The 25,568-nt window shown below is 38.6% G+C and overlaps 1 protein-coding gene across 13 annotated transcripts in view; it reads right to left on the reverse strand.

The window, feature by feature from the left end:
- TENM3 (teneurin transmembrane protein 3) overlaps positions 1–25,568 on the reverse strand; it is a 1,065,662-nt gene that overhangs the window by 187,580 nt on the left and 852,514 nt on the right. For all 13 annotated transcript variants that reach the window (XM_069977777.1, XM_069977778.1, XM_069977779.1 and 10 more), the window contains one exon: positions 18,462–18,700. In XM_069977777.1, the coding sequence (XP_069833878.1) occupies positions 18,462–18,700 (239 nt within the window). The remainder of the gene's footprint in view (positions 1–18,461; positions 18,701–25,568) is intronic.

Raw genomic sequence — 25,568 nt, forward strand, 5'->3', positions numbered from 1 at the left:
CTAAATCACATTTAAAGGATTTCCCTACATAGAAGTCTATGGTCTGCTAAAGGGTCTATAGGGAACTTTTAATGGATCTTTTTAGCCATTCACATAACAATTGTTAAACAGTTGATTGGTGAGTCATAATTTCAGCAAAATAGCCACACACATTTGAGTTTATATTGCCCATTACAGTCATTCTTCTATAGAACCGTTGCTTGTAGACAACTGATTATTAGGTAAAAACTGTGACAGGCAGGAGTGCACCATCAACACATCACACTCCTGCCTGGCACGTCTAGCAGCCGCCACACACTACCTACAGCAATTCACTTTCTCCATGGTGACAGGACCTAATAGGTTGACCATACCAAGAGAACTGGATAAGAAGATGACAGCTCTACCTTACTAATACATGGATGCTCAATGAAAGTTATCATGCTTATATACTGCATGAGTCTGATTAAGGTCTTGTTTTGACCGTAACATTACACATTCTGTTGAAAACCTGATTTCCCCATAAAATATAACGGCATTATTCACTAACGGCATTTTTTTGCTGAGCACCTTCTTCACACACATCAGAGAGGTTCCTGCTCCCTTATATCTCTATAAACACCCAAAGAAGCAGCAGCATCGAGGACATTATAGACCATTTAAAGTCTAAGCATTCTAGGCTGCGAATCAGTTATTGGGGTGAAATCTAATATTCACAGCAAGCTTTTTGTAGTCTTTCTTTCTGATTCTTTTCTCTCCCATCTCCATTCTTCACCTCCCCTCGCTATAGAATTGAATGGGCAGAATGTAACCTGCTTTTTGAGCGATCTCATGGTCTGTCTCGCAGAGAAAGGATGGAATTGATCTTTTTTTTAGAGTGAGGGAAAGTGTTCCCGACACTTAGGAGGGGAGACGCCTGATTAGGGGAAAATTAAGCATTTTTCTTTGATAAGTTGTATTGCAAAGTTTCTTACATTCACTTATACTATTGATTTATGTAACGTTTGTTAAAACGACAGTGACCATCTAAGCAATACTTATTTGGTTTTCTGCTAATGTGATCCCGAAAACAAGTACACAGTAAATCCATTCATTCAAATGCAACAGAGACATACAATTATAACAGAAAATCCAGTAAAGGAGTTTGTTGGATAGGACTTGGTTAAGCTCTTGCTATTTAGTGGAAAGATAAAGTTAAAGAGAGTCAAATTAAAGTGTAAGTATTATCACCATGTCCAATTCTTTTCATCTTTCAGTCAAACATGTCATATCTGCGCTCTCACCACTATATAACCTCTGTGTGATGATATTGCCACAACCAGTACAGTAAATTCTGAGCGTTTAATGTATGAGAGGAAACCTGTCACTCCGCACTTCATGCTTAATTACTCTTTTTGTAGCCCAACATATCAATTTTAGATGTAGAAATTAACTTTCAGAGCAGGTCAGTAAGTCCTTTGTGTTACATCTGATCAGAATAGGAATTCCTGTGTCTGCCTGAAGGGCCTGCAGTGAACCACATTGTAGAAGCAAGAGACTCCGGCAGTGAGCGGGCTCACACAGGGTGATAAGGTAAGATGAGAGTGCTTGGAATGGAACCAAATTGGTAATGTAAGATGAAAGCATCTGCATGTACGGATTACTGTGTGTTATATGGTTCCCAGCAGAGCCCGGCTTTGATTAGGAACACATATTTTTCCATAAATTAGCTTTTGTTTGGAGTTTCCCGCTGTGTGTGTACGCTGTTTGTTGGAGTGTATAGGTCTATTTGGGGCTTTGGTATGTCCATCTGTATCTGTCATACCTTGATAAAGTGTAGGCTATTGTAATCAGCAGTGTTACTTCTCATAGGACTGTACAGGGAAATACTCCATTTTTAAATGCACAGCTGGCCAACAAAAAAAAAAAGAAGAAGAAGTGTGTGCATGCAGATGGTAACGTGATTGGGAATAAGCAAGTGATATGAGCAAGGGAGGCGAGAACACCGGCTGGATAGCATTTGGTATTAATAAGTTACATTTATAATATCTGTACGTCTCTATAGCTAGTAACAAACAACGAAAAAGGACTAATTATATATGTTTAGCTATGATAGTAACATAGAGCAATCTAGGATATAGAAGATTTTAGCTAGCCATTTAAATGGGGGCACTGCAGAGAATAAAAAGGAGTGTTAAATGAACTGCTTATGCAAAGATATCCAACTTTGTCATTTATCATTATTACAAATTGTCAGGTTTCCTGGTAGCTCTGTGCTACCTTACTATATCTTGACATAGTCTCTCTGCTGCCCCTTCTGGCTGTGTCAGGACTTACTGTTAGAGAATATAATAAAGCAAACTTTCATCTAATGTTCAACTTTGCTACATGGCAATCTTTGTGAGTAGTAGGGGATGTGGCAGGGGATTGCCAATCACCTGCCTAGACTGTCTAAGGGCCGTATTACACCAAGCAATTATCAGCTGTATTTTTCTGACTACTGGCCATTCAGGCCGATAATCGTTTGGTGTAATAGGTCATATCAAAAGGCAACAGCCTGCTAACATGCACAACAGGAGTGGTGGCAGCAGATTGCCACTCTCTTCAATGACAATCCTTGGATTGATGGCTCCCCCTCCCACAGCTCCCCCCCCCCCCCCCCCGCTCGCTGTCTGTGCACATGTAATAGCACAGGCAGCAAGTGGGGATTGAGGAGAAAGTGAGTGCTGATCAGACAGGTCGGCGCTCACTTCCTCCTCTTCATCGTGCCATGTAATGCGGCCTAAGTTTGCACTGTCCAGATATTAGAAAGTATTAGTTCATTTGGGCCAATATGTCTAGGTCACTCGCTTATTTCTAGAAAAACAAAAAGAAATGTAACACTGCCAATCTCTTGACATTATCTGTTGGGATGAATCAGGAGGCCCTATACACAAAGTTCATAGTAAACTACTATCAAGTAAACCAAAAGTGAGAGAATAAGGTTTGTACCACACAAAGACTGATTAGCAAATGTGGGGTGTAGTAAAATATTTTTATAACATTTGTATGTACTATTCTGTGCCAAGATACAGAATATGCTAATTTAAAATGCAATTTCCTATCAATATGAGTCTTTATAACAGCAGAACTTACATAATAGAATGCAGTAAATCGCATTCCTGAGCATTGTATCAATACAAAACATCTCCCCCAATCCATTAATCTGACTTGTCATCTGCGACATATCAGGGGGGAAGGGGCATCACATTAACCTGGATTACCTGTGAAGTAACTTCATTGTGTATGCAAACATATAGCGTCCTAAACCAGTGTTACTACTGTATATAGACTATAGACTATTGCCATGTTTACAGTGAGTATAGGAGTAGGGATGTAAGTTTACGTGATTCCACCACCAATATCAATATAATGTGTACAAGTTCAAAGAGTGAAAGCTGTGTTGTTTTTTTATATACTATATTTGTTGTACGGGAAAAAGTGTACAGTATGTGTTTTATTATGGACAGTATGTTCTTTATATTAGGTTTTTCCCTATATAGATCTTACTGAGATGAAATCATATTTTATTCATTGGTTTTTCATATTATTATTATAATATACATCAATTGAAATGTTCCCACCGACATGTATTGTATAAACTTCACATTCTGATGTCAGGACCTGATGTTTATAAAGATGAGGAGTGCTATATGATCACTGTATCTTTTTTTTTCTTTTTCAAAAGGAGTCTGTCATGTATCACTTCCTCTAGTACTGACCAAGGACTGAATGAAATGTAGTGCTCATATAAAAAAGAGGTTCTTCAGCAGCTGCATTGTGTCATATACAGCTACAGTATGTGTCCTTGCTCAAGAACATTATATTATAAAAAAAAAAAAACGTATTGTATACAGCTATGTATCCCTGCTCAAGAACCTCATAATAAAAACTTATTTTTGAAAAAAATGAGAGCTTCTTTCTTAAAATGGAGCATGTTCAGATTTGTCCAAGCCCAAACTATCAGCAATTGATTACCGGCGGCTGAAGAAGTTGGATGAAGAGAGTACAGGAAAACATGGATACAGCCTATGTTCACACAATGTCAAAAATATTGAAAAGGGGGCTGATTTTGATATTTAAAAAAATGTCCGTTATTGCCGCAATGCATTGAAGTCGATGGAAAGACGGAACTCCAATGCACACAGTGTATTGAATAATGTACGTTCTTACCGCGGACGTCAAAATAATGAACATACACATTATTTCTGGACATTTTTTGCAAACATTGGACTTTTTTATTAGTTGTTCACACAGTTTTGTTTTTTTTCATCGCCCTTTGACCGTCTTTACTATTAAATTCAATGGACTTTTCAATTAAGCTACACCCAAAGTGCAATTAGTAACCCAAACTAGAATAATGTACAAACAGCCGTCAGTGCGCAGGGAGGCCAGGCGGGTAAATGACGTCCGTTATTTTAGACTCAAAATGACGGACATCATTTTAAGCAGAGCAGAAAAAAACGTTATGTGAACATAGCCTTTGGCTGTCATGGTTGGTATGTCATGGTATGTCTACTACTTTTAAGCTCTTCATTGACTTCTTAAACTTTGTGTCTGTGTGTGTGTGTAGGGGAGGGGGCTAATGAATAATAATATGAACATGATAAATAATATTAATAATAATATTATTAATAATAAACACCACCATAACTCATTTGTGTCTTTGGGCTGCAAATTATGAAGAGATGCTCTGTTTCTAAGTTTTAGCTTTAAAATTAAGAAATGTAGTTTTTTTTTTCTTTTTTTAAAGAGTTCCATAAACTTGCCAGATTTCTGAGGTTATTTTGTCACACTGACAGTTATGTGTCTGCAGACTTTTTTTTATCTGTCTCTTCCACTTGTCTCCACAATAACATCTTTTGTGTCACAAGCGTTTGGGGACTGGCAGTAGGAAAAACTCAGCTATTGCTTTTGCAGTTACTCGACTGTATTTTTGAGCTCGCAATCTATCCATCTGTTTTAGATTCTTTGTTAGTGTGTCAAAGAACAAATGCGTTAAATTTGTCTGCCAACGGTTTTTAGAAAGCAGATTTCCAGCGTACTGTGCCAACTGCTTCTGATGGCTAGAATAAAGGAAAGTGAGCATTTCAACAGCAAAATATTTTCCAATCAGAGTACTAAACGGCTTGAAACTATTATGTTTTCTTATCAACTTAGTATGCAAGATTTGTGGCATTGTGAACCTTCTAGTCCCAGTGCCGGTGGGTCCGGTGCTACGTTTGTCTCAGGGAGGAATTCTCTGCAAGATAACCTTGCTAATTTGCTACAAATGAGGAGAATTATCTCCGGCGTCTGTCTCAACCTATGTAATTATAGCTGGCAACAGAAAAAAAAACTGATAGTCACAACAGATATGTCTTAGTTGTGTATAGTGGCACTGAAACAGGGAATTAAGACGTAAAGCACAGTAAAGATGTCATAACAAGTATCTCTTCACTATACAAGCACATGGCAGAAATCTGCTGCTTATTAGGCCAGAGGTCTTACTACCAACAAGACTTGGAGGTTTACAGTACACCCAACATGTTTCTGCTAAGTTCATTATACATGGTAATAAACTATAATTTTATTTATTATGCTACTAACCTTTTTTTCGAGAATTATGATACTAAACTATACAAGCGACAGTACTGAACACTACCAATCTACTATAATACAGTACTGAATTTCTTCATCTTATGATGGGCAACACTGGTCTAAGAGTTAGTCACTTTTAAATCAAAAGTTGTCAAAAGAGGACAGCAACCTTAAAGGGACACTGCAATTGCTATCCAATATGCAGGTGGCATATTATAGAATAGGATCAAGGATAACGTGTTATTAAGTGGGCGGTCCTACTTAGTGATTGACCGCTTCCTATATATGCACAATTATATTCAGATATCTGTCAATCACTGAATACAACCGCCCACAGAACTAATTAGCCCAGAATGAATGAGATTTACCAGAATAAATGACAAACTAGGTTGGAACTTTTCCCATATAAGTGTATATTGGACTGCTCAGCTCCGCCTGCTCCATAACATGCTACCTGTAAATTGGACTGCATTTGTGGTCTGGCAAGGTCACTTTAAAAGGGCTGCAGTCTTTTAGCAATAGGGGAAAACCATCTAATTCTTGCACTAGTGTTCCTCAAACTGTGGCTGTCCAGATGTTGCAAAACTACATCTCACAGAATGATGCTTGCTTTCCAACAGTTTAGGAGCCACAGGTTGGGAAACATTGTTTTACACAGTGTAAATATAGCCTAGATAGTCTAAGAATTTTTGGCCGGACTTCTCATTTAGGGTACGTCCGCAGCAGATTTCATCTAAATAACTGAACACAGCATCAAATCTGCACCATCAAATCTGCTGCAGATCTGCTGCGGATCCTGTGCGTGTGAAGGTGCACCCTTAATGTCAATACTAGAGCATATTTTACCGACTGTTGAGTGAAATTTTAGTGGAAATGTTGACAGGATTATTTAAAGAGATTTTTTTTTTATTATGACACCTCTGCTATCGACAATACTTAAAGGTTCCTAAATGCAAAAAGTGTATGCAATGATAACTCTGTGATTATGAGATAAAACCTTTTTGCCACACCAACATCGGATTCAGACAGAAGTGACATATAAATGAATGACATGTTAGAAAAAAAAAAAAAGACATACATCACAATATTGACTTCAATCTGTAAGGCGCACAGGGAATAGATTGGCCAGTATTGATTTAGCATTTTTCATGACAATTATCCTTGACTTTGTAAAGTTTTTCTTTTTTTTTTCCCTTCAAGGGAAACTATAACAATAAAGACAAACAGTTTTGTAAAGAAAAACAATTCTATCTTACCAAAGTACACCTATTTCTGAATTATTTATTATTTTAAGGAGATATCAAGGCTTATGAAATGTTTTATATTTTGCTGGGGGCACTGTAAAAACAAACAAACAACAACAAAAAAACACATGCTCACCTACCTCGGATCCCCACAGCTCCCACTGTAAAGTCTTCTAGTCCCCTACTTCCCCCTTTTGAGATAGACTTGTCTCAATATGAACTGCCCACTGAACATTTCACTGGCTGCAGTAGTGTCCCACATCAATCAATGATTGAGACAATTCTGTCTAGGAAGTACAGTAGGAAGAAGAGTGACAAACAGGAGACTGTATAAACTCACACTGGCAGCTGCAGGGGACCAAGACAGGGGAGTATTTTTATAACCCCCTAAATTGATTGACTTATTAGGATAACCTACTATGAGTCCTATTACAGCATATAGACATCATAGAGGGGAGTCATTTCCTTATCTTCTCCATAGGCTGCCAAACCTACAGCAAATATATATAATAGGGCTATCTTGATGGGGCAACTTCACTAGTATACTACTTTATTAACTGACCTAATTCTTTATAGAAATGTCTTAAAGTATGATAATAATACCTATTATATACCACTCACATGTTCAACAGCACTATACTCAAAAGAAACCCACCCAAGAAGACCCAACACTCCTAGGTAAGGTTTATGTCTGAGCACACATGTAGGGAGATGGGCTATCTTGGAATAACTCAGACTCATAGGGAGACATTTATCAATGGCTTTGCACCTATTTTCACTGAATAAGTATTGGGTGCGCCCATTTTTTGGTGTAAGTGTTATTTATTAACCAGTATTTGATGTGTGAATAATTATTAGATGAACATCTTTTTTCTTTTAAACAATCTTACTTGTGAATTTACCTAAATATTCCCATAATCAAGAATTGGCGCCTTATTTATCATGTGCACATAAATTAAAATTTGCCCCTATTGGCATAGGCCTATGTCCGGTCCGGAGTGGGGGAATACATTTCAATACATTACAATGTTTTTAGGACGTGCAAAATTTTTTGATAAATCTGCCAAGCACAAGGAGAAATACAAATGGCTCAAACTAGATAGAAAAATTGCAGCCATTAGACTCAACAATAAATTTCCCCCATAGTCCTTATTTAAAGCTGTCTAATAATTTGCTTACAATTTTTAACTTTCTTACTGTTTCTGCCACTGGTCTACTGCTTCCACTGCTTAACAGTAATACTTCTGATAATACATTCAAGAACTGCTAATAATGCAAGCCCCATACATGTTATTATGCTGCAGTATCAGCTCTCCACCACCAGGTGCAGGGACACCTCAAACATTGTGACCTTCATTTGCATGTTCAGCATCTACGCTACAGCTGGATGAATTGATTGTGTTACCTCTCTTTCTCTTCACAGTCACAAAGATCACCTCCCAGTCTGCACATTTTACTTATTCGGAAAAGCCTGTTCCCAAAGGCCTGCAGAACAGGGGTGAACTGAACCAGATGTGTCAGGAAAGGATGATCAAATAAAAAGCAAATAGATTTTCGTCTTTGATATATCGCGTACAGCTTGTTTGGACAGGTTTTGCAAATGGCAGACGATTCCATAAAAGGTGTGCTGCATTTTTCATATCATCTCATATTGAAAGCATCTGCAAAGCAGAACAAACTGAGCCCAAATCCTTTCCCTTTTGAAAATTGTTACGTTGCGTATTGTCAAGGTCTGTTTGCAATAAGAATATTCATATAAAGTGAATTTTGGCTAGGCCTGTCTCTGACAAAAGTATGTTTTACTTCTGAGACTAAGAAGATCCATCTGTCTAAGTCCAGTTATGGATTGTAGCTCTGACGGACTTGGCGACACGCCATGAAGATATTTACTCTGCCACAGTGTCATGCCACACATAATCCTATTTACTGTAGGCTATGGTCATTTTACAAGGTGCCGACACTAAGAAGTTTTTTTCACTGCTAAAATGTTAAGTTATAAAAATACTGTAGACTGCAAGAAAAAGGCATCTTATGAAGAATTAGAAATATGTCCTGGCTGGTCTAACATCAAATTTAGATATGTATTTAGGTAAATACTGTAAATATGTATCTCTATTAAAATGGCAGAAAATTAAATGATTAAAAATTCCCCTAATCATGTATTTGGAGAAAGGAAAACACATGAGTATATCTAAAAGACTACTGAACTATCATCATCTCTGTGTCTCTCTTTCCCCTCCCTATCTGTCAATTTTCTATCTATCTATCTATCTATCTATCTATCTATCTATCTATCTATCTATTATCTCTCTATCTATCTATCTATCTATCATCTATCTATCTATCTATCTATCTATCTATTAATCTATCTATCTATCTATCTATCTATCATTTATCTATCTATCTATCTATCTATCTCCTATCTATCTCCTATCTATCTATCTATCTATCTATCTATCTATCTATCTATCTCCTATCTATCTATCTATCTATCTATCTATCATTTATCTATCTATCTATCTATCTATCTATCTATCTATCTATCTAGAGGTAGGAGAAAGCCGCACTTCCAAATTCAGATGGCGGGTGCTGTACTGAGTAAGTGCCTTGGCTTGGGATCCCAACGAATATAAAAGGTTGTTATTATGTATTTTAAATGCATTTTATGTTTTAATCACTTGTTTACATATTCTAATGAAGTGATGATGTCACTAATTGATACTGATACTTAAGGAAGTCATGTGCACCTCCTCACTATGCTTGATAACGGTCTTGAAAAAGACAGAAACGTTGCATCCCTTGTTGTTTTTTGCTACATGCAATAAATACCATTTTTTTTCACCTGAAGCTGGTGTGCTGCAGAATATAAGTACTGTGTATAGTGTATATAGATACATGACTATATAGTGATATAAGTAATGTGTATAGTATATAGATACATGACTATATAGTGATATAAGTACTGTGTATAGTGTATAGATACATGACTATATAGTGATATAAGTACTGTGTATAGTGTATAGATCTATCTATCTATCTATCTATCTATCTATCTATCTATCTATCACGCTTGATAAAGACGACGGAGGTCGTCGAAACGTTGCTTCTGACTATGTTGTGCTGCTTCACTATGAAATAAATCACGTTTGCTTTGCTAATTTGGAGTGCTGTGGGAATTTCTACAAATATCCAAGTTGGAGTCATGGTCTCGGCTACCTGCAGGCACCCACATCACGCTAACACGGTAGTGCTGCTTCAAGATACAGATTCTCTATCTATCTATCTATCATTTATCTATCTATCTCCTATCTATCTATCTATCTATCTATCTATCTATCTCCTATCTATCTATCTATCTATCTATCTATCTATCTATCATTTATCTATCTATCATTTATCTATCTATCTATCTATCTATCTATCTATCTCCTATCTATCTATCTATCTATCTATCTATCTATCTATCTATCTATCTATCTATCTCATCTCAAGATAGATAAGCTGGAGGGGACAGTGTGATGTTCTATTAGGAATCCTTAGATCTTGGCATGGATATTACTTGTACAACCTACCTAAGTGTAGTTGCAGACCAGGTTTACGGAATTTTAGCAACAGTATTACCAAACACTTCCTGGCCACGCTGTACAAAAAGTTCAGGAGAAGTTGCAGGACTACAACAAAGATGTTGACTTGGCCTCTAAATTCCTAAGATTCCAATCAGTTTGATTGGGATGTGCCGGAAAAACAAGTCCTATCCAAGGAGGCTCCACCTTGCAATAAGATGTAAAGGATCCCCTGCTACTGCCTTGGTCCCAGATAGCACAGGACAAGTACACAGGTCTAGTGTAGTCCATACCTCAATGAGTCAGTGCTCTTTCAGGGGGTGTCTATACAACATTAGGAAGTTGATTTTATATGTATGTTAAAGGTGATCTTCTAAAAGAGCGGTCTTCTTATGAAAAGGGGCAGTATGGATACTATATAGATACCAATTACTTCCAGTAATGTAATGATGAGAAGTCTCACAGAAGGTACTAACCCTCAGTGCCCCCATAAAGAAATGATCCTAAAATTGTCTCTACATAAAGTTTTGACATTTGAAATCCAGGACTTAGTGAAACTGGTCTTCCGAGCAGCTAGAATGCCATGCACAATGATTATTAACCAATTGACTTTTTCTTTTGCTCATACAGAAATCAAAATAAATCTAGCTTTCTGAAGTATGCGGCAAAAAATTACTGTATTTCCCATGCAAGGAACCTAGTGATCTCTTCCCTTGTGACAGATGACATACTAAACTATACTAAAGACATCTATTGTCCTTATGATAACCTGAACTAATGTGTATAGAAAATACAAAGTGTAAAATCACAGGGTATCCCAGGCAGAAGATAAAATATAGGGTATGAGGTGTACAATACAAGCAAAACATACAATTTAGCCTTAAAACACGGGAACAGATGCTGCTAATATCTTACTACAGATACAGCTCATAATGATAACATATCGCATTCAATATTTTACAAAGGATTTGCTTTATTTTATAGGGGTGGGGCCTTTTGTAGTCTTAGGCTCCGTTCACACGGAGTAAAACAGCCTCCATGTCATAATGGCAATCTATAAGGAGGCTTGCGCGCCTCTCTCTGCACAGAAGAATAAAATCCCGCCAGTTTTACTGTGTGAACGGAGCCTTAAAGTGTATCTGTCGTTATAACTTTCAAAATCTAAATTAACAATAGATTTAAAGGCAGATTTTCAGACTGGTTTTAAAAAAACAAACAAACAGACTAAGCACAGTAATTCCGGCCAGTACAGAGAGTCACGGCTCAATGTGTCCATCAATCACATGACTGCCTTCTCTCTGTAAGCGCTCAGATGGCCGGGGATATACAGGACTTCCTGTTTTCTGACTCTTTGAGGAAAAAAAGATTCAGAAATAAGGAGGTGCTGTGTTCTCCATGATAACTTAAAAAAAATGAATGTAAATTTCAAACTTGCTTTATGTCATATCTACTTATGGTTTAGATTTATAAAGTTATAACCACAGATCCACTTTAAGATAAACTGATCACAGAGCATCACCCAATGATAAGTAATCTGTTGAGAAATCTAGCAAGTGGTGTCTAACTCTACCACAGCACTACCGCAGGCAAAATGAGACATTACACCATGCCAATAAAAGGGAATAGGTTGTTTGAGTTTTGTATAGTCATGTTAGGTCTTTTTAGAGTGACAGATGTTATTTGTAGCTGCTCTTATAGATAAAGATTGCAACCTGTACTTATCAACTCAGGTTTCCTTAACAAACTATTTGAAGAGTACCTAATTTTTAGAGATGAGCGAAGTGAATCTGACGAATTCAGATTCGCAGTGATTGGGTGTTAAATTCGCCTTGTTGAGATTCATGAATTTGCCAGATTTGCTTCGTTAAACATTTGCTAATTGTTCCCTGTAATTCCACATTTGTTCACAAAGGCTATGTGCACACTGAGGAAAAGGCGAGGAATTCAGCTTGAAATTCAGCTTGAAATTCCTCCCGTAAAAAATGTACAGAGCAAAGTCCCATTGTGTTCAATGGGTTTTCTGCTCTGTTGTTCACACTGCAGAATTTCCGAGCAGAATTTTCTGCTGTAGATCTGCAAGAGGAATCCTATAGTAGTCAATGGGGGGCTTAAATTCTGCTTGAATTCTGCCTGAAAACTTTCTGCTTCAATTCCTCGAGAATTGCTCAGTGTGCACATAGCCTAATCGTTCAGTGTAATTTCACACTGGTCATTCTTTTGCTGGGATCAGTTGGAGTAAACGATTGCAGTTACGAACATCATAATGATCGTAAATAATGACTATTGTTCTGTGTGAGATTCGTTTGTATGCGATTTGCGAATATTTGCGAACTTTGTGATACGAATTTCTAAGTGATTCGCTCATCTCTACTTATTATTGTAAAGACTTGGCACAGTATTCTTAGTAACACAAAAGAAATCTTGCAATGAAAGAGTTAAATTTCATTTTCTTACTTCCACTTCTTTAGCTTCTTATTAAATATTTTGTTATCGCCAAGCCTGACACAACAGCCATTTGCATTGTCAATTAAATATTAATGCTGCACCGCATTAAAGCATTGTAAATATTTTGTTATGCTTTGCACTTAGCATAAAATAGGGTTCAATTTCAGTAAGTACAAAATATTTCTATATACAAACATACAGTATTAAATTACAGTAAATGATAGCCGAAGATAGGGAAAAGCGATTATATTTTAATAGTTAATGTGAATGGTTCGGTCGTTAGGAACAATGCAGAAAGTTGGTAAATACATAAAAAGAGCTGGAACTTGGCAGTTTCTGGTTTATGGAAGAATAGGGGGAGTTTATTACGCCTCTAATAATATAGATAATTCAAACATCACTAGGGACATTTAGAGATGGTTACAATATTACAGGAACTATTCTGAGATTGTAAACTTTTTAATAAGCTTAAAGTATAGGTTTACCTTTAGATAACCCATGCTGGTATAATAAGGGCTTGCATTTACAGTAATTCCCTATTATGCGTTTATTATCAGAGTCAATGAACAGGTGGAATATTATAATAAAGCTGGTCAGCCTCAAGGAAATCAAGTCTGTACAGTAGCCCTAAAAGACGTTATCAGAATGCAAGCTATTATTGATGAGGGAGGAAATTCCTCTATGCCCTAAATGTAATATGATGTGAAACGTTCACACAGCAATTTATGAGGTGAAAATACTGAAGCATATACATAGCCTTAAAGGGGTTGTCCAGCGAGAAAATATTTTTCTTTCAAATCAACTGGTGTCAGAAAGTTATATAGATTTGTAATTTACTTATATAAAAAAATGTTAAGTCTTTCCATACTTATTAGCTGCTGTATGTCCTGCAGGAAGTGTTTTATTTTCAATCTGACACAGTTCTCTCTGGTGCCTTCTCTGGCCAAGTCAGGAACTGTCCAGAGCAGGAAAGGATTTCTATGGGGATTCCTAAAGAAAGCCTCAACTACTCTGGAGATTTCCTGTCTCAGCCGGAGATGTCAGCAGAGAGCACTGTGTCAGACTGAAAATAAAACAAGTAAATTACAAATCTATATAACTTTCTGACACCAGTTGATTTGAAAGAAAAAGATTTTCGCTGGACAAGCCCTTTAAAGAATTAAGCACCTCTAATTGTGCAATGATGTTTGTAAATTCATTGAATGCATCACAATTGTATCCATCAATTTATTTTATTAATTATATAATTTTGTTGATAATATATAATTTAATTAATAGAGGCATCAGGCAACACATCTTTAACAACTCTTAAGACAAAGTATTGCCCATCTCTTGTTTAATCTGATGTATTTAAAAAATAAAATACATTTATTTGGAACATTTATGTGGAAAAATGAGGGCCCGAAATCGTATATTGTGCTAACTATTTCTAAATGCCCTAATACCGTGTTTGAAAGCATCTTTTTCTCTAAAGCAGACAAACCCTTTAAACTCAGTAATATAAAAATAAAATCCCTGGAAATAATTCAAATTGTATTTTTGCAATAACTTTATATAAAGATGACAAAATACTTAAAACTTGGAGTTGGACTCTTCGTAATTTCACACATTTTTACTTTTATAAAAAGACACATATCTATATATAAATCCCTACAAAAGAATGACCTTTGTTTAAAATGGCTTAAAAAAAAAAAAAAACTTTATTGGTAAAACAGAAAAGCACTCAATCATGGTTGATAAAGGCTTGAGGAAGATAGCTGTAGGCGGCTTGTGGAAGACAGCTGTGAAAAAATACCCTTTCTCTTTGTCTCAATAGTCTTGTTCTGGGGCCAAGCTGCATTATCCAGAGATATTAAAAAATAAATTGTGAATGTGAGGAATGGCGTGTAGTATATGCATATGATAAAAACAGCTAGCCAAGAAGTAAGAACTACAATGCTGAAATTTAATTCTTTAGGGATAGAAATAAGCATCCCTGGTGTTGAATAGGAAGTTACCCTGCTGTATTACTAGAGCGAACAGAGCTACAAAGATGGATAGATATGATTACAATTGATTATACAATTGATATGATTATACACATTTCTATGTAAAATGAAAACATGTCAGTAATAGTCATTGGGGGCTATACATCTGAGTCGCAAAACGACTCAACCGCCATGATTAATATGAAAATTTACGTTACGTTGCCGTCTATGGACTTACGGCCAGAGTGTATACACATAGTATACACTCCGGCTGGAATTTCTAGCGGCGCCGCAAAAAACTGACATGTCAGTTTTCTGCGGCCGCTATTCATTGAATAGCCACCGCAGAGAACCTGTCAGTGCACACAATGAACCGTGCGTCTCTAGACGCACGCTCCAATGTGTGCAGTGGGGAGTTCTGATGTGGGCGCACACCGATGCGCCCACATCAGAACTCAGCGGCTCTAAAGATCATGATCTTTTCTGAAATTGGCTGTTCCGTGACCCAGCCAGGTCACGGAGCAGCTGATGTCATACAATGTGTGAACATAGCCTCACATGTTACTGACAAGATGTAAGCCTGCACCAGTTTTTTCAACTTTTAGTTTTGCAACTAACAGTCACAAATGTTAAATTGGGCTCAAATCCAATTATGCGAACTGGATTATGTTAATTTTTGCGTAAATATTCAAAACAAGCAGATTAAAAAAAATTATTAAAAAAAGATCTTAAATGGGTGAAAAATCTAGTTATTCACCTAAAAATAGGTGCAAAACTTTTGATAAATTTCCCCATTTGACTTTCTATTTAGCCATTTAAAAGCCATTACTATGTTTTTTGGAAGTCAGAAGATTACCATTACAGCAGCCATTGCTGCCCTTACAGGGCCTTTTTCCAAACTTAAGCTATGTTCAGACGCTGTAAGAGACCGGCCGTTCCATAACTCGTCCCGATCACGAGACGGCCGGTCTCAGAAAAGATAATTCCGGATGATCTTTAGCGCCGCTGAGTTCTGATGCGAGCGCATCCATGTGTGCCTGCATCTGAACTCCCCACTGCATACAATAGAGCGTGCGCCCGGAGCCACACGCTCCATAGTGTGCACTGACAGGGTTTTCTGTGGCCACTATTCAATGAATAGCAGCTACAGAAAACTGACATGTCAGTTTCTCGTGGCGCCGCTAGGGATCCCGGCTGGAGTGTATACTATGGGGGAGATTTATCAAAGGGTGTAAAATTTAGACTGGTGCAAACTGCCCACAGCAACCAATCACAGCTCAGCTTTCCTTTCAGCACTGCCTAAATCTGAGCTGTGATTGGTTGCTGTGACCAGTTTGCACCAATCTAAATTTTACACCCTTTGATAAATCTCCCCCTATGTGTATACACTCAGGCCGGGATTCCCTCAGCCTGCAGCATAACGTAAGTTACGTACTAATTGATTGTTTAATTGATTTTTACGTACTGATTACTGTGGAACTTACCTTGTGTGAACAAGGTCTTAAAAGGGTTCTCCAGTGGGGGGGGGGGGGGCATTTTTTCCTGGGACCGGGGAGGAGGTGGCTGAGGGAAAAGATGTCAGTGACAGAGGCTGGATTTGAGCGGACTTGAAACGGATCCCGCCTCCATCACTGATTGGCTGAGCGGACCTGAGACGTCACGTCAGACACCAGGAAGCGGCCGGGAACCGGGGACTGGAGCGACGCGATGCGGGACTCGCCGCTGGAACCGGGGAGGTGAGTAGATGACGTTTCCCTTAGCCACCTCCTACCCTGTCCCAGGAAAAAAATGCTCCCCCGCTGGAGTACCCCTTTAAGTACTAATTTGTTAACCTGCCTAGTCATGCAGTATAAGGCTATGTTCACACTACGTAAAACTATGGCCGTAGTTCTCGCCGCAGAACTACGGCCATAGTTTTGTGGGGTGGAACATAGTCTTATTTTCAATGGGATCCCAGCCGGAGCATACACACATCGTACACGCTCTGGCCGGGATCCCATGCGGCGCCAGAAAAAACTGACAGGTCAGTTTTCTGCGGCCAGAATTCAGTGAATTCACTGTGTGCTATGGGAAGCTCTGATGCGGGCGCACGCTGATGTGCCCGCATCAGAACTCTGCGGCCGGAAAGAGATGATTCGGCCAGAGACCGGCCGTTCTGTGACCCGCCCGGGGTCACGGAACGGCCGGTCTCTTACCTAGTAGTAATGTCCAATAACTATTGTCATGTTGGAGAGTTTGATTCTAAGAGCTGTCTCAATTCCAAGATATCGCTGTGTGAGGAGTGCAGCAGCACATTTCACTTGCCAGCCATCAATCAGATCCAATTTATTCACTCTATTATAGTGTATGGAGCTCATGAGTCAGATCTCTAAGCCAGGAAGTAGAGGAGAATGCTGCATGCTTCACTCGATTATAGCCCCAATGCCATCTTTAACTTTGACATGTCTGTCATTAATAAAGTTACTTTATATGACACCAACACTTTAATGTAATTCATAACATGTAATAACATGACAAAATCAAGCTTAAACATAACAACCCAATTCAGGTGAACTATCCTACATTTCCATTGCATCAATTTCTATAACTACATCTCTTTTTTTGCTGTCAAAAGTATTTTAATTCTAAAAAAAACAAACAACTAATAGGCCCCATTAAAAGTCAAAAAGATCGATTGGGATCCATTTGAAAATAGCAGTCATGGCTCCATTATAATTTAAAGTGACTCTGTACCCACAATCTGACCCCCTCCCCCGAAACCGCTTGTACCTCCGGATAGCTGCTTTTAATCTAAGATCTGTCCTGGGGTCTGTTCGGCAGGTGATGCAGTTATTGTCCTAAAAAAACAACTTTTAAACTTGCAGCCCTGTGTCAAACGGCCGTGGACTAGATTGTATATGCATTAGGCTGGCACAACCTCACTGTCCCTCCTCCCTGCGCTCCTCATCATTAGGAATGCTCCAGGTAGATTGCCTACTATTCATCAGCTGTGTCAGCCCGGCACATGGGCTGGATCGTTAAGGCACCTGCGCAGTGTTCACTGCAGAGGCATAGGAAAGAGGGTGGGGAGGAGGGAGCCACGGCCGTTGGGCACAGGGCTGCATGTTTAAAAGTAGGGTTTTTTTTGGACAATAACTGCATCACCTGACGAACGGACCTCAGGACAGATCTTGGATTAAAAGCAGCTATCCGAAGGTACAAGCAGTTTGGGGGGGACAGATTGTGGGTACAGAGTCGCTTTAAAATCATGGCTCTCATATGCATAAAGTATAACAAAATTGGTTTAAGACATGAAGGTGAATTTAACGATATATATAGACAAAAATAAAAAGACTAACAAAAAAAAAGCCTAACCAAAAATAGCCATATGTTAAAATAAAACTACAGATAGGGATTTCTACTAGATAACTTTTGCATGAATACCCTCTGTACTCTGTAGCCACAGCAGTCAGAACTCAATAAATGGGAGACTCAGTCTGTGTTAATTAAGTCTAAATTAAATATTAACTTGACTTTAAAATAACAGGACTCAGAGCGGGTGAATCATTTTGTCTTTTTTCTGACAAGATTAATAAAGGCAGTGTCACCTACATTGGCTAACAAACCTGACAAGATGTACTTGCATATTTATTAAGAGAGGATACTGTAAAAGTAGCATGTCTTACCTATGAAATAGGATAGTAGTATTGCCAGTAGTACCGATACCCCTACGGCGCAGAGTGCCGTACATTTCCAACTACAGTACTTTGAGGACTTTTTAAATTTAAAAGCACTTCTTGATAAGGTGTTTCGAGGAAGTGGTCTGGTAGGAGGAGTATAAACAGTGCCAGAGGCCATTGTGTATCCGGGTGTAGCAGTGCTGAACAGTGGGGTTGTCCCTGTTCCTGTTTTGAATAGAAAATGTCTGTAAAGAAAGAAGAAAGCAGATGTTGAGCAATATGCCTGGATATTCCATCTTTATTATAATCTTTGCTATACATTCAATACATAAAACCTTTCAAATACTACTTTTTACAATAGTTATTCTTGAATGAATAGGATAACATATGCCTGTAACCAACATAAGGAAGAAAATAAAAGGAGTTTATAGTGCATGCTTGTAAAACTGAAAATAATTCTCATTATAGTTACATAGAGCTCTAATACAGCACCCATTCTATAGAGCTCTATTGTACCATTGCATTACTACAGCTTTACACAGAGCAAAAATGCAACAAAACTCTGGAAGTTTTAGTGGATGTATGAACTATGTTCCCCGATACACATTGCTTGTAGGAAAGAATACAATGTCATAGAGAACACAAAACAAAGAGACCATTCTAGAATTCTTTTTTTTTATTAAGGTGTTAAGGTGAGACTGTCAGAAGTTTTGAGCCAACAGCACTGCACAGAGAAGGAGGCAGCAGTGCAAATATACCTCTGCTGGGAGTCATATAGGTTGTATAACCAAGAAAATAAATTTTCCAAAAAAGGCATAATAGCAGAATGGCTACACTAGTCTCCTGTTTGGACAGATGAGCTCTCAGTCAGAGTTCAGCAGAGAAGCCATTGAGGTTTTCAGTGCAAAGAGCTTAAGGTTTCCCCCCTGGGCACTTGCAATTGTAGAGCCCATAAAATAGCAAGCAATATGCTCCTAAACATAACAAAGAATTGGTCTCCCCCATTTCTCTGTAGCCAATGCTCTTAGCTATGTGATGCCCATATGAATACTCTCATGAGAGATTGCAATATGTAACTAAACTAAATGAAAGGTAAAGATGGACACATAACTGGATAGAAGCTTCTCCAGATGAAGTGAGCTATTATGGAAAATATCATAGTTGTCTCACAGCTTTACCAGAAACAGATGGAAAAAAAAACAAAAAAACTGCTGTTCGGAATCTTTAACCACTTTAAAGAAACAAACTAGTCAATGACTTCTATTTACTGGAGATGATCCTTTTTAGTGGGGGATTCTCTTTTTAATGGATGATACTATACACATAATACACAAACCAAAATGGACATACGCCTGCTACTAATACCACAAATCATTGTATTTCCTTTTTCTCACAATAAGACTCTATATCTATTTCAATGCCAATCCTAATATTTCTACATTTCACAGATGACTTCTCCCTTTAGCTTATTTTGAGCTATAGCCTTTAGTAATTCAGTAATATGAGAGTAACGGTAAATTTCTATGTATCTCTTTACATTTTAACCCCACATTAGGGTGGAATTGTAAGCCATGACATGCTCTGCCCGGAACACCCCAAAAATGTATCTCTTATGCACATTTACCCAAGCCTCATTCCTTCTAAGTATGTCAAGTCATGTGCCCAGAGGTTAATAAGCAATAACCGTTAAGAAACACATACAGAAGATAACATGAGGAATTTTCAATTGACTCATTATCAAACATTGTATTTTGTTATTATATATAGATTTAGATGACAAATGCTGGAGCATCATTAGAGTGATCAGAACGGCAATTCATACTGTGCACTACTATAGTACTTTACAGTCTACACAATAGCACAATCTTTTTTTTATTCTCATTACTGTTAGAAAGGAGCTAAAAAGTAATCTCTCTTTTTTAGCTTCTTATACGGATTCTTCTGCAATATGACCTAACACCCTGCTGGCTTCACAAATGCTCAGTTACACTACTCGCCTTCCTCTAATAATCTGAAATAATGATTCCAAGGGTCTCTGTGGCTGATGGTGACAAAGTGCCATTAATCATGCATTCATCCTTTGAATACATTTTTTGTCCCCGATGCATTATTTTGCAATTATTGGCAACATTGTTAGTCACCATATTCCTGCCCATTTCTCTAATTTACCTGAAGCATTAATCATTTTGCTCATCTCCTACCTGGGACATCAAGGAGGTTACAGATGTTTATCTCATCTGCATCAAGGTGCAGGATGCAGAACAAATCATTTGTGAAATCACTAATTAACATAGAAAATACAAAGGGGCACAGAACTATCTCTGGGATATCTCACTGGTGACCTTCCTTTCCTGCTCTCCATTAATAACCATACTCAGTATCCAAGATAGAAAACTTTCATCAACAGATAACTCATCAAAACTGCAGAATGGTGTTTAAATAATATACTTATTAGCAAGCAAAGTACTTGATTGCACACATATTCTATATATCAACTATATTGTATATTATCTATAACCTGGTACACATCAGATTAGATAACCTAAGGCAGATTACTCCCATCACAATGAGTACATAGTAACATGAACATGTGTCCATCCCCAATTTATCTTTAGTTTAATTAAATGAGCATTGTCATTTTAAAAAACTTCCTTTCAGGGCTGAGCAACCTGGAAGCCATTTGATGTGGTCCATGGTTCAGCCAGTGAAAAGGCTTCTTAGTGAGCATGTGCACCAGTAGCCTTTACTCTTCCATTCATTGCAGCAGAAGTTGCTGAGTAGGAGGAAGACCAGGCCCGCTACCAGGCTTGTGAGAACATTGATACAAAATGTCGCCAGGAGGAGAGGACAAAATCAACAGTATGTTGGTATGTATGTCGTGGGGGGGAGGGGGGTAGGCGGAATGGCTTTAGGCAGCTTGTTAACAAACATGTGTCTAAATTAAGGGGGGGGGGGGGGTTGCAGTTGTACTTTAAGGCTTCCGTTTTATTTATCACCAACCATAAAGTCTAGGGCAGCAATCCATCCTGCAAATAGCAGTGTGTCTATTATTGTACTGTGTGTCCACAATCCACCCCACAAGCTTTAGCTTTTAGGCTGAGTTTACACACAGTATATTTCAGGCAGTATTTGGTCCTCATGTCAGTTCCTCATTGCAACCAAAACCAGGACTGGATTGAAAACACAGAAAGGCTCTGTTGACACAATGGTGAAATTGAGTGGATGGCCGCCATATAACAGTAAATAACTACCATTATTTCAATACAACAGCTGTTGTTTTAAAGTAACAGCAAATATTTGCCATTAAATGTCGGCCATCCACTCAATTACAACATTATGTGATCATAGCCTTTCTGTGTTTTCAATCCAATCCTGGTTTTGGTTGTAATGAGGACCTGACATGAGGACCAAATACTGCCTGAAATATACTATGTGTGAACCCAGCCTTAAGCCGCAACAGTAGTATTTCTGTTATTAGTGTAATCCCCATTGCTGCTGCTGTTTCTTTCCTTTCTGCTCACATGGCACCTTGCAAAACCCAGTTAATTAGTAACCCCACTATATGTCTCTCTCCACATGTATAGTACTGTGTTGTGTAAACCATCCTTCCACAGAATGCAGCCTACTCAGTGCCCTTTCACTAGAACTATGACGAGACATGGCAGAGTCCTATACTGTGGTTGGCCAGAAAGTAAATGAAAAATAGTCTATGGAGGGAATTTATTGTTGAGTCAAATAGGTGTGATTTTTGTAACCATTTTTAACCATATGTATTTCTTCTTGTGCTTGGTCAAAAATTATGCATGTCCCGAAAAAATAGTGCACAGCTTGACATAATTGCACACAGCAAACAAGTGAAATGTATTCCCCTGGTCCGGAGCAGAAGTAGCCTTCTGCCAGCAGATTTGTTTTTTGTATTTTTTTGCGCAGATGATAAATAAGGCACAGTGGCTCGATAGAAGGAATATTTTGTCCAATACAAAAAGACGAATACTAAAATAATCACAAAAAATATTTGACCAGTGAATACTCATTGGTAAATACCACTACATCCGAAACAATGTTGCAAACATTGTAAATTCACCTAAAAATAGGTGTGGAAGCCTTGATAAACATCCCCCTATGTTTGTGTCCTACTAGTAAAAAGGGCCTCTCTGTTCCCAACCCCTTAAATGCAGAGAATGAAACACAGCTGTGTTCCATGAAGGGGGCTCTCAAGGGTTTAAAAACAACTGTGCAAGCTCTAAGTCACCACCTAGTCACCACTCTGAAGTAACAAAACCATGCAGGTTTATAAAAATCTTTTGAAAGGATAATTTATCATTTTCTTTTGAAACAACAATTTCTCATGAGACCCATTTCTCACAATACCAGGACATGCCATCAGAACACTGAACAGGCTTCATTTACATAACAATCATTAGGTGTCCCCACTTAGACAAACAATGTATACACTTACTGACAGAGCTTTACTAGATGATGTTGTTGTGAAAATTAGAGATAGATAATGAAACAACTCATGAGCATTATACCTGGCTGTAGTGGTGTAGCTATAGTGGTTGCAGTGGTCACTGCTGCGATCCGTCCCCCTGGACCCCTCTTGACACCTGTTACTAATGGGCACAGTACAGGGGGCATTATTACTATAGGGACACGGGGGGCATTATTAGTATGGGAGCACAGCACAGGGAGCATTATTACTATGGGGGCACAGCACAGGGGGCATTATCATTATGGGAGCACACCACAAAAGGCATTATTACTATGGGGGGCACAGCAAAGGGGGCATTATCACTATGGGGACACAGCACAGGGAACCTTAAACCATATGGGGGCACAGCAGCGGGGGCATTATTATTATATGGAGGCACAGCAGGGAATCCAAAATACAGGGGGCAACCAAAAACTGAAACTACTACTGTTTGGGACCTTATGGGTGGGAAAAAGTTGCCTAGGATATTTGTCTGGCAGGTTCTGAAGTAATGAATTGTAGCTGCAAGAAATCATCATGGTGGTCTGGGCTGGATGGAGAGGAAAAATACATAAATACAGAAATATGTCTATAAAAGCTACAGCAATTCAGAATTCAAACAAAAAAATCTAGCTATTCACTTTATGGGTTTTTCGTTCAAATTTTGGAGTGCTGCAGCATTTTTTTTACATTTATTTAAGCTTACACGAGTGGATCCTGGTGTAGCTGCTGGTACCAGTTCACACCAGAGACAAAAGCTACGCCCCTGCCTGGTTGATGGACAGATAAAGTACTTTAGCCTGTAATATTGCAAATAAATAGATATCAAATAGTAAAAATAATCATCACTACCCTAGCTAAATCAAAGAATAGAGTCAAAAGAACAGCGTTTCTCAATACCAATTATTGAGTATCACTAACAGGTCATGTTTTTAGAATTGCAAAGCGATATTAGGTGATTTCATATTTTTTAGTGGGTCAGGAATTTGTGACCTCTCTGAAAAGTCCTCATATCATGACCTATAGGGGTTACTAGAGGACTAGGGCTAATAAAACGGATATTGTCTTGAATTGCAACATGGAGGTAAACCATTAACAGCACACAAGTGTCCCGTATGTGTCTTGACTGAGTTTGTGTCTACTGGCTTATCACAATGCTATTGATTCTATACTGTATTACTGTATACAGGGCCGTATTAAGAGCTGCTGCTTGCCTAGGCAATAAGCTGAAGATGCGTCGGGGAGAGTTGTTTCACATTTTTCATGTTTTTTAACAGCTTGAAACATGATTAGAGCTGTTTGCATATTGTCTGAAGGAATTCTCACCACAGGATGGGTAGGAAATGGCTCCAGGTGACACATTAAACACGGCAACACCAGACCTAAACAATACCGAAATACTGTGACTGGATAACACTCATTCCACTAACCCCCCCCACCCCCTCCCTATAAAAAGACAACAGATTTACTAGCAAGTCTGAACTGGAGGTGGGAGATTAAAAAAGTAAAAAAAAAAAAAAAAAAATGTTTCCTTCCCCCTGTGCCCTGGTGCTGCCCCCCTGAAAGGTGCTGCCCTAGGTACCGGACCACGGGTGACTAGTGGTAAATAGGGCCCTGACAGTATACAGTATTTGATGATTTGGATATACTATAGGTATGCTCACTTGTTGAAGGTATGTTCACTTCATGTTTCGTAATTTGGAGCTGCAATAGATGGTAATACTAGACGCACAAGCTGGTTTACCATTTGGTGAACCGAAGGTTGGATAGGCACCTGTTAACCTGCCAGACTGGAACAAAACACTCTATGACTCTATCACTTTTTTAATCTGACACATTCAGAAAATGCCAGCTTGGCAGACATTACACACAATTTCACAATAGCATGGCTATTAAGGACACACATATAATACCAAAGAGCAACTCAAAATATTCTTTTTTTTTTTTTTTTTAACCCCTAGACGACCCTGGACGTAGGGTTACGTCATGGAAGTCTGTCCCCAGACGACCCATGACGTAACCTTACGTCATGGGTGTTATTCCCGCTATGAAGCGCGCTCCGGAGCGAAGCGCGCTTCATAGGAGGTGGGGGCCGGCTGCAGTGAGCAGCCGTGACCTCACCGGTAATAACACGCTGCAGCGATCGCGCTGCCGCGTGTCATTAACCCCTTAAACGCCGCGATCGCGGCGCGACCGCGGCGTTTAAGTGTAAGTGACAGGGGGAGTCCCCTGTCACTTACCGATCGGGACCCCCGCAGTGTGACTGCGGGGGTCCCGATCGGTAAAACGGACTGCAGGAGGTCTCTCACCTGCCTCCGTGCGGTCCGATCGGCGATCTGCTACTCTAAGCCTGCACAGGCAGGCTCAATGAGCAGATCGCCGATAACACTGATCAATGCTATGCCTATGGCATAGCATTCATCAGTGTAGAAATCAGACTAATCTATGTACAAGTCCCCCAAAGGGACTTCAAAAGTGTAAAAAAAAAAAAGTTCAAAACACTAACACACTACCCCAAAACCCCTCCCCCAATAAAAGTCTAAATCACCCCCCTTTCCCATTATATAAATAAAACATATAAAAATGAATAAATAGATAAACATATAATATACCGTAGCGTGCGTAATTGTCCGATCTATTAA

This window comes from Dendropsophus ebraccatus, chromosome 7 (assembly GCF_027789765.1).
Source record: "Dendropsophus ebraccatus isolate aDenEbr1 chromosome 7, aDenEbr1.pat, whole genome shotgun sequence".
NCBI classification, from domain to species: Eukaryota; Metazoa; Chordata; class Amphibia; order Anura; family Hylidae; genus Dendropsophus; species Dendropsophus ebraccatus.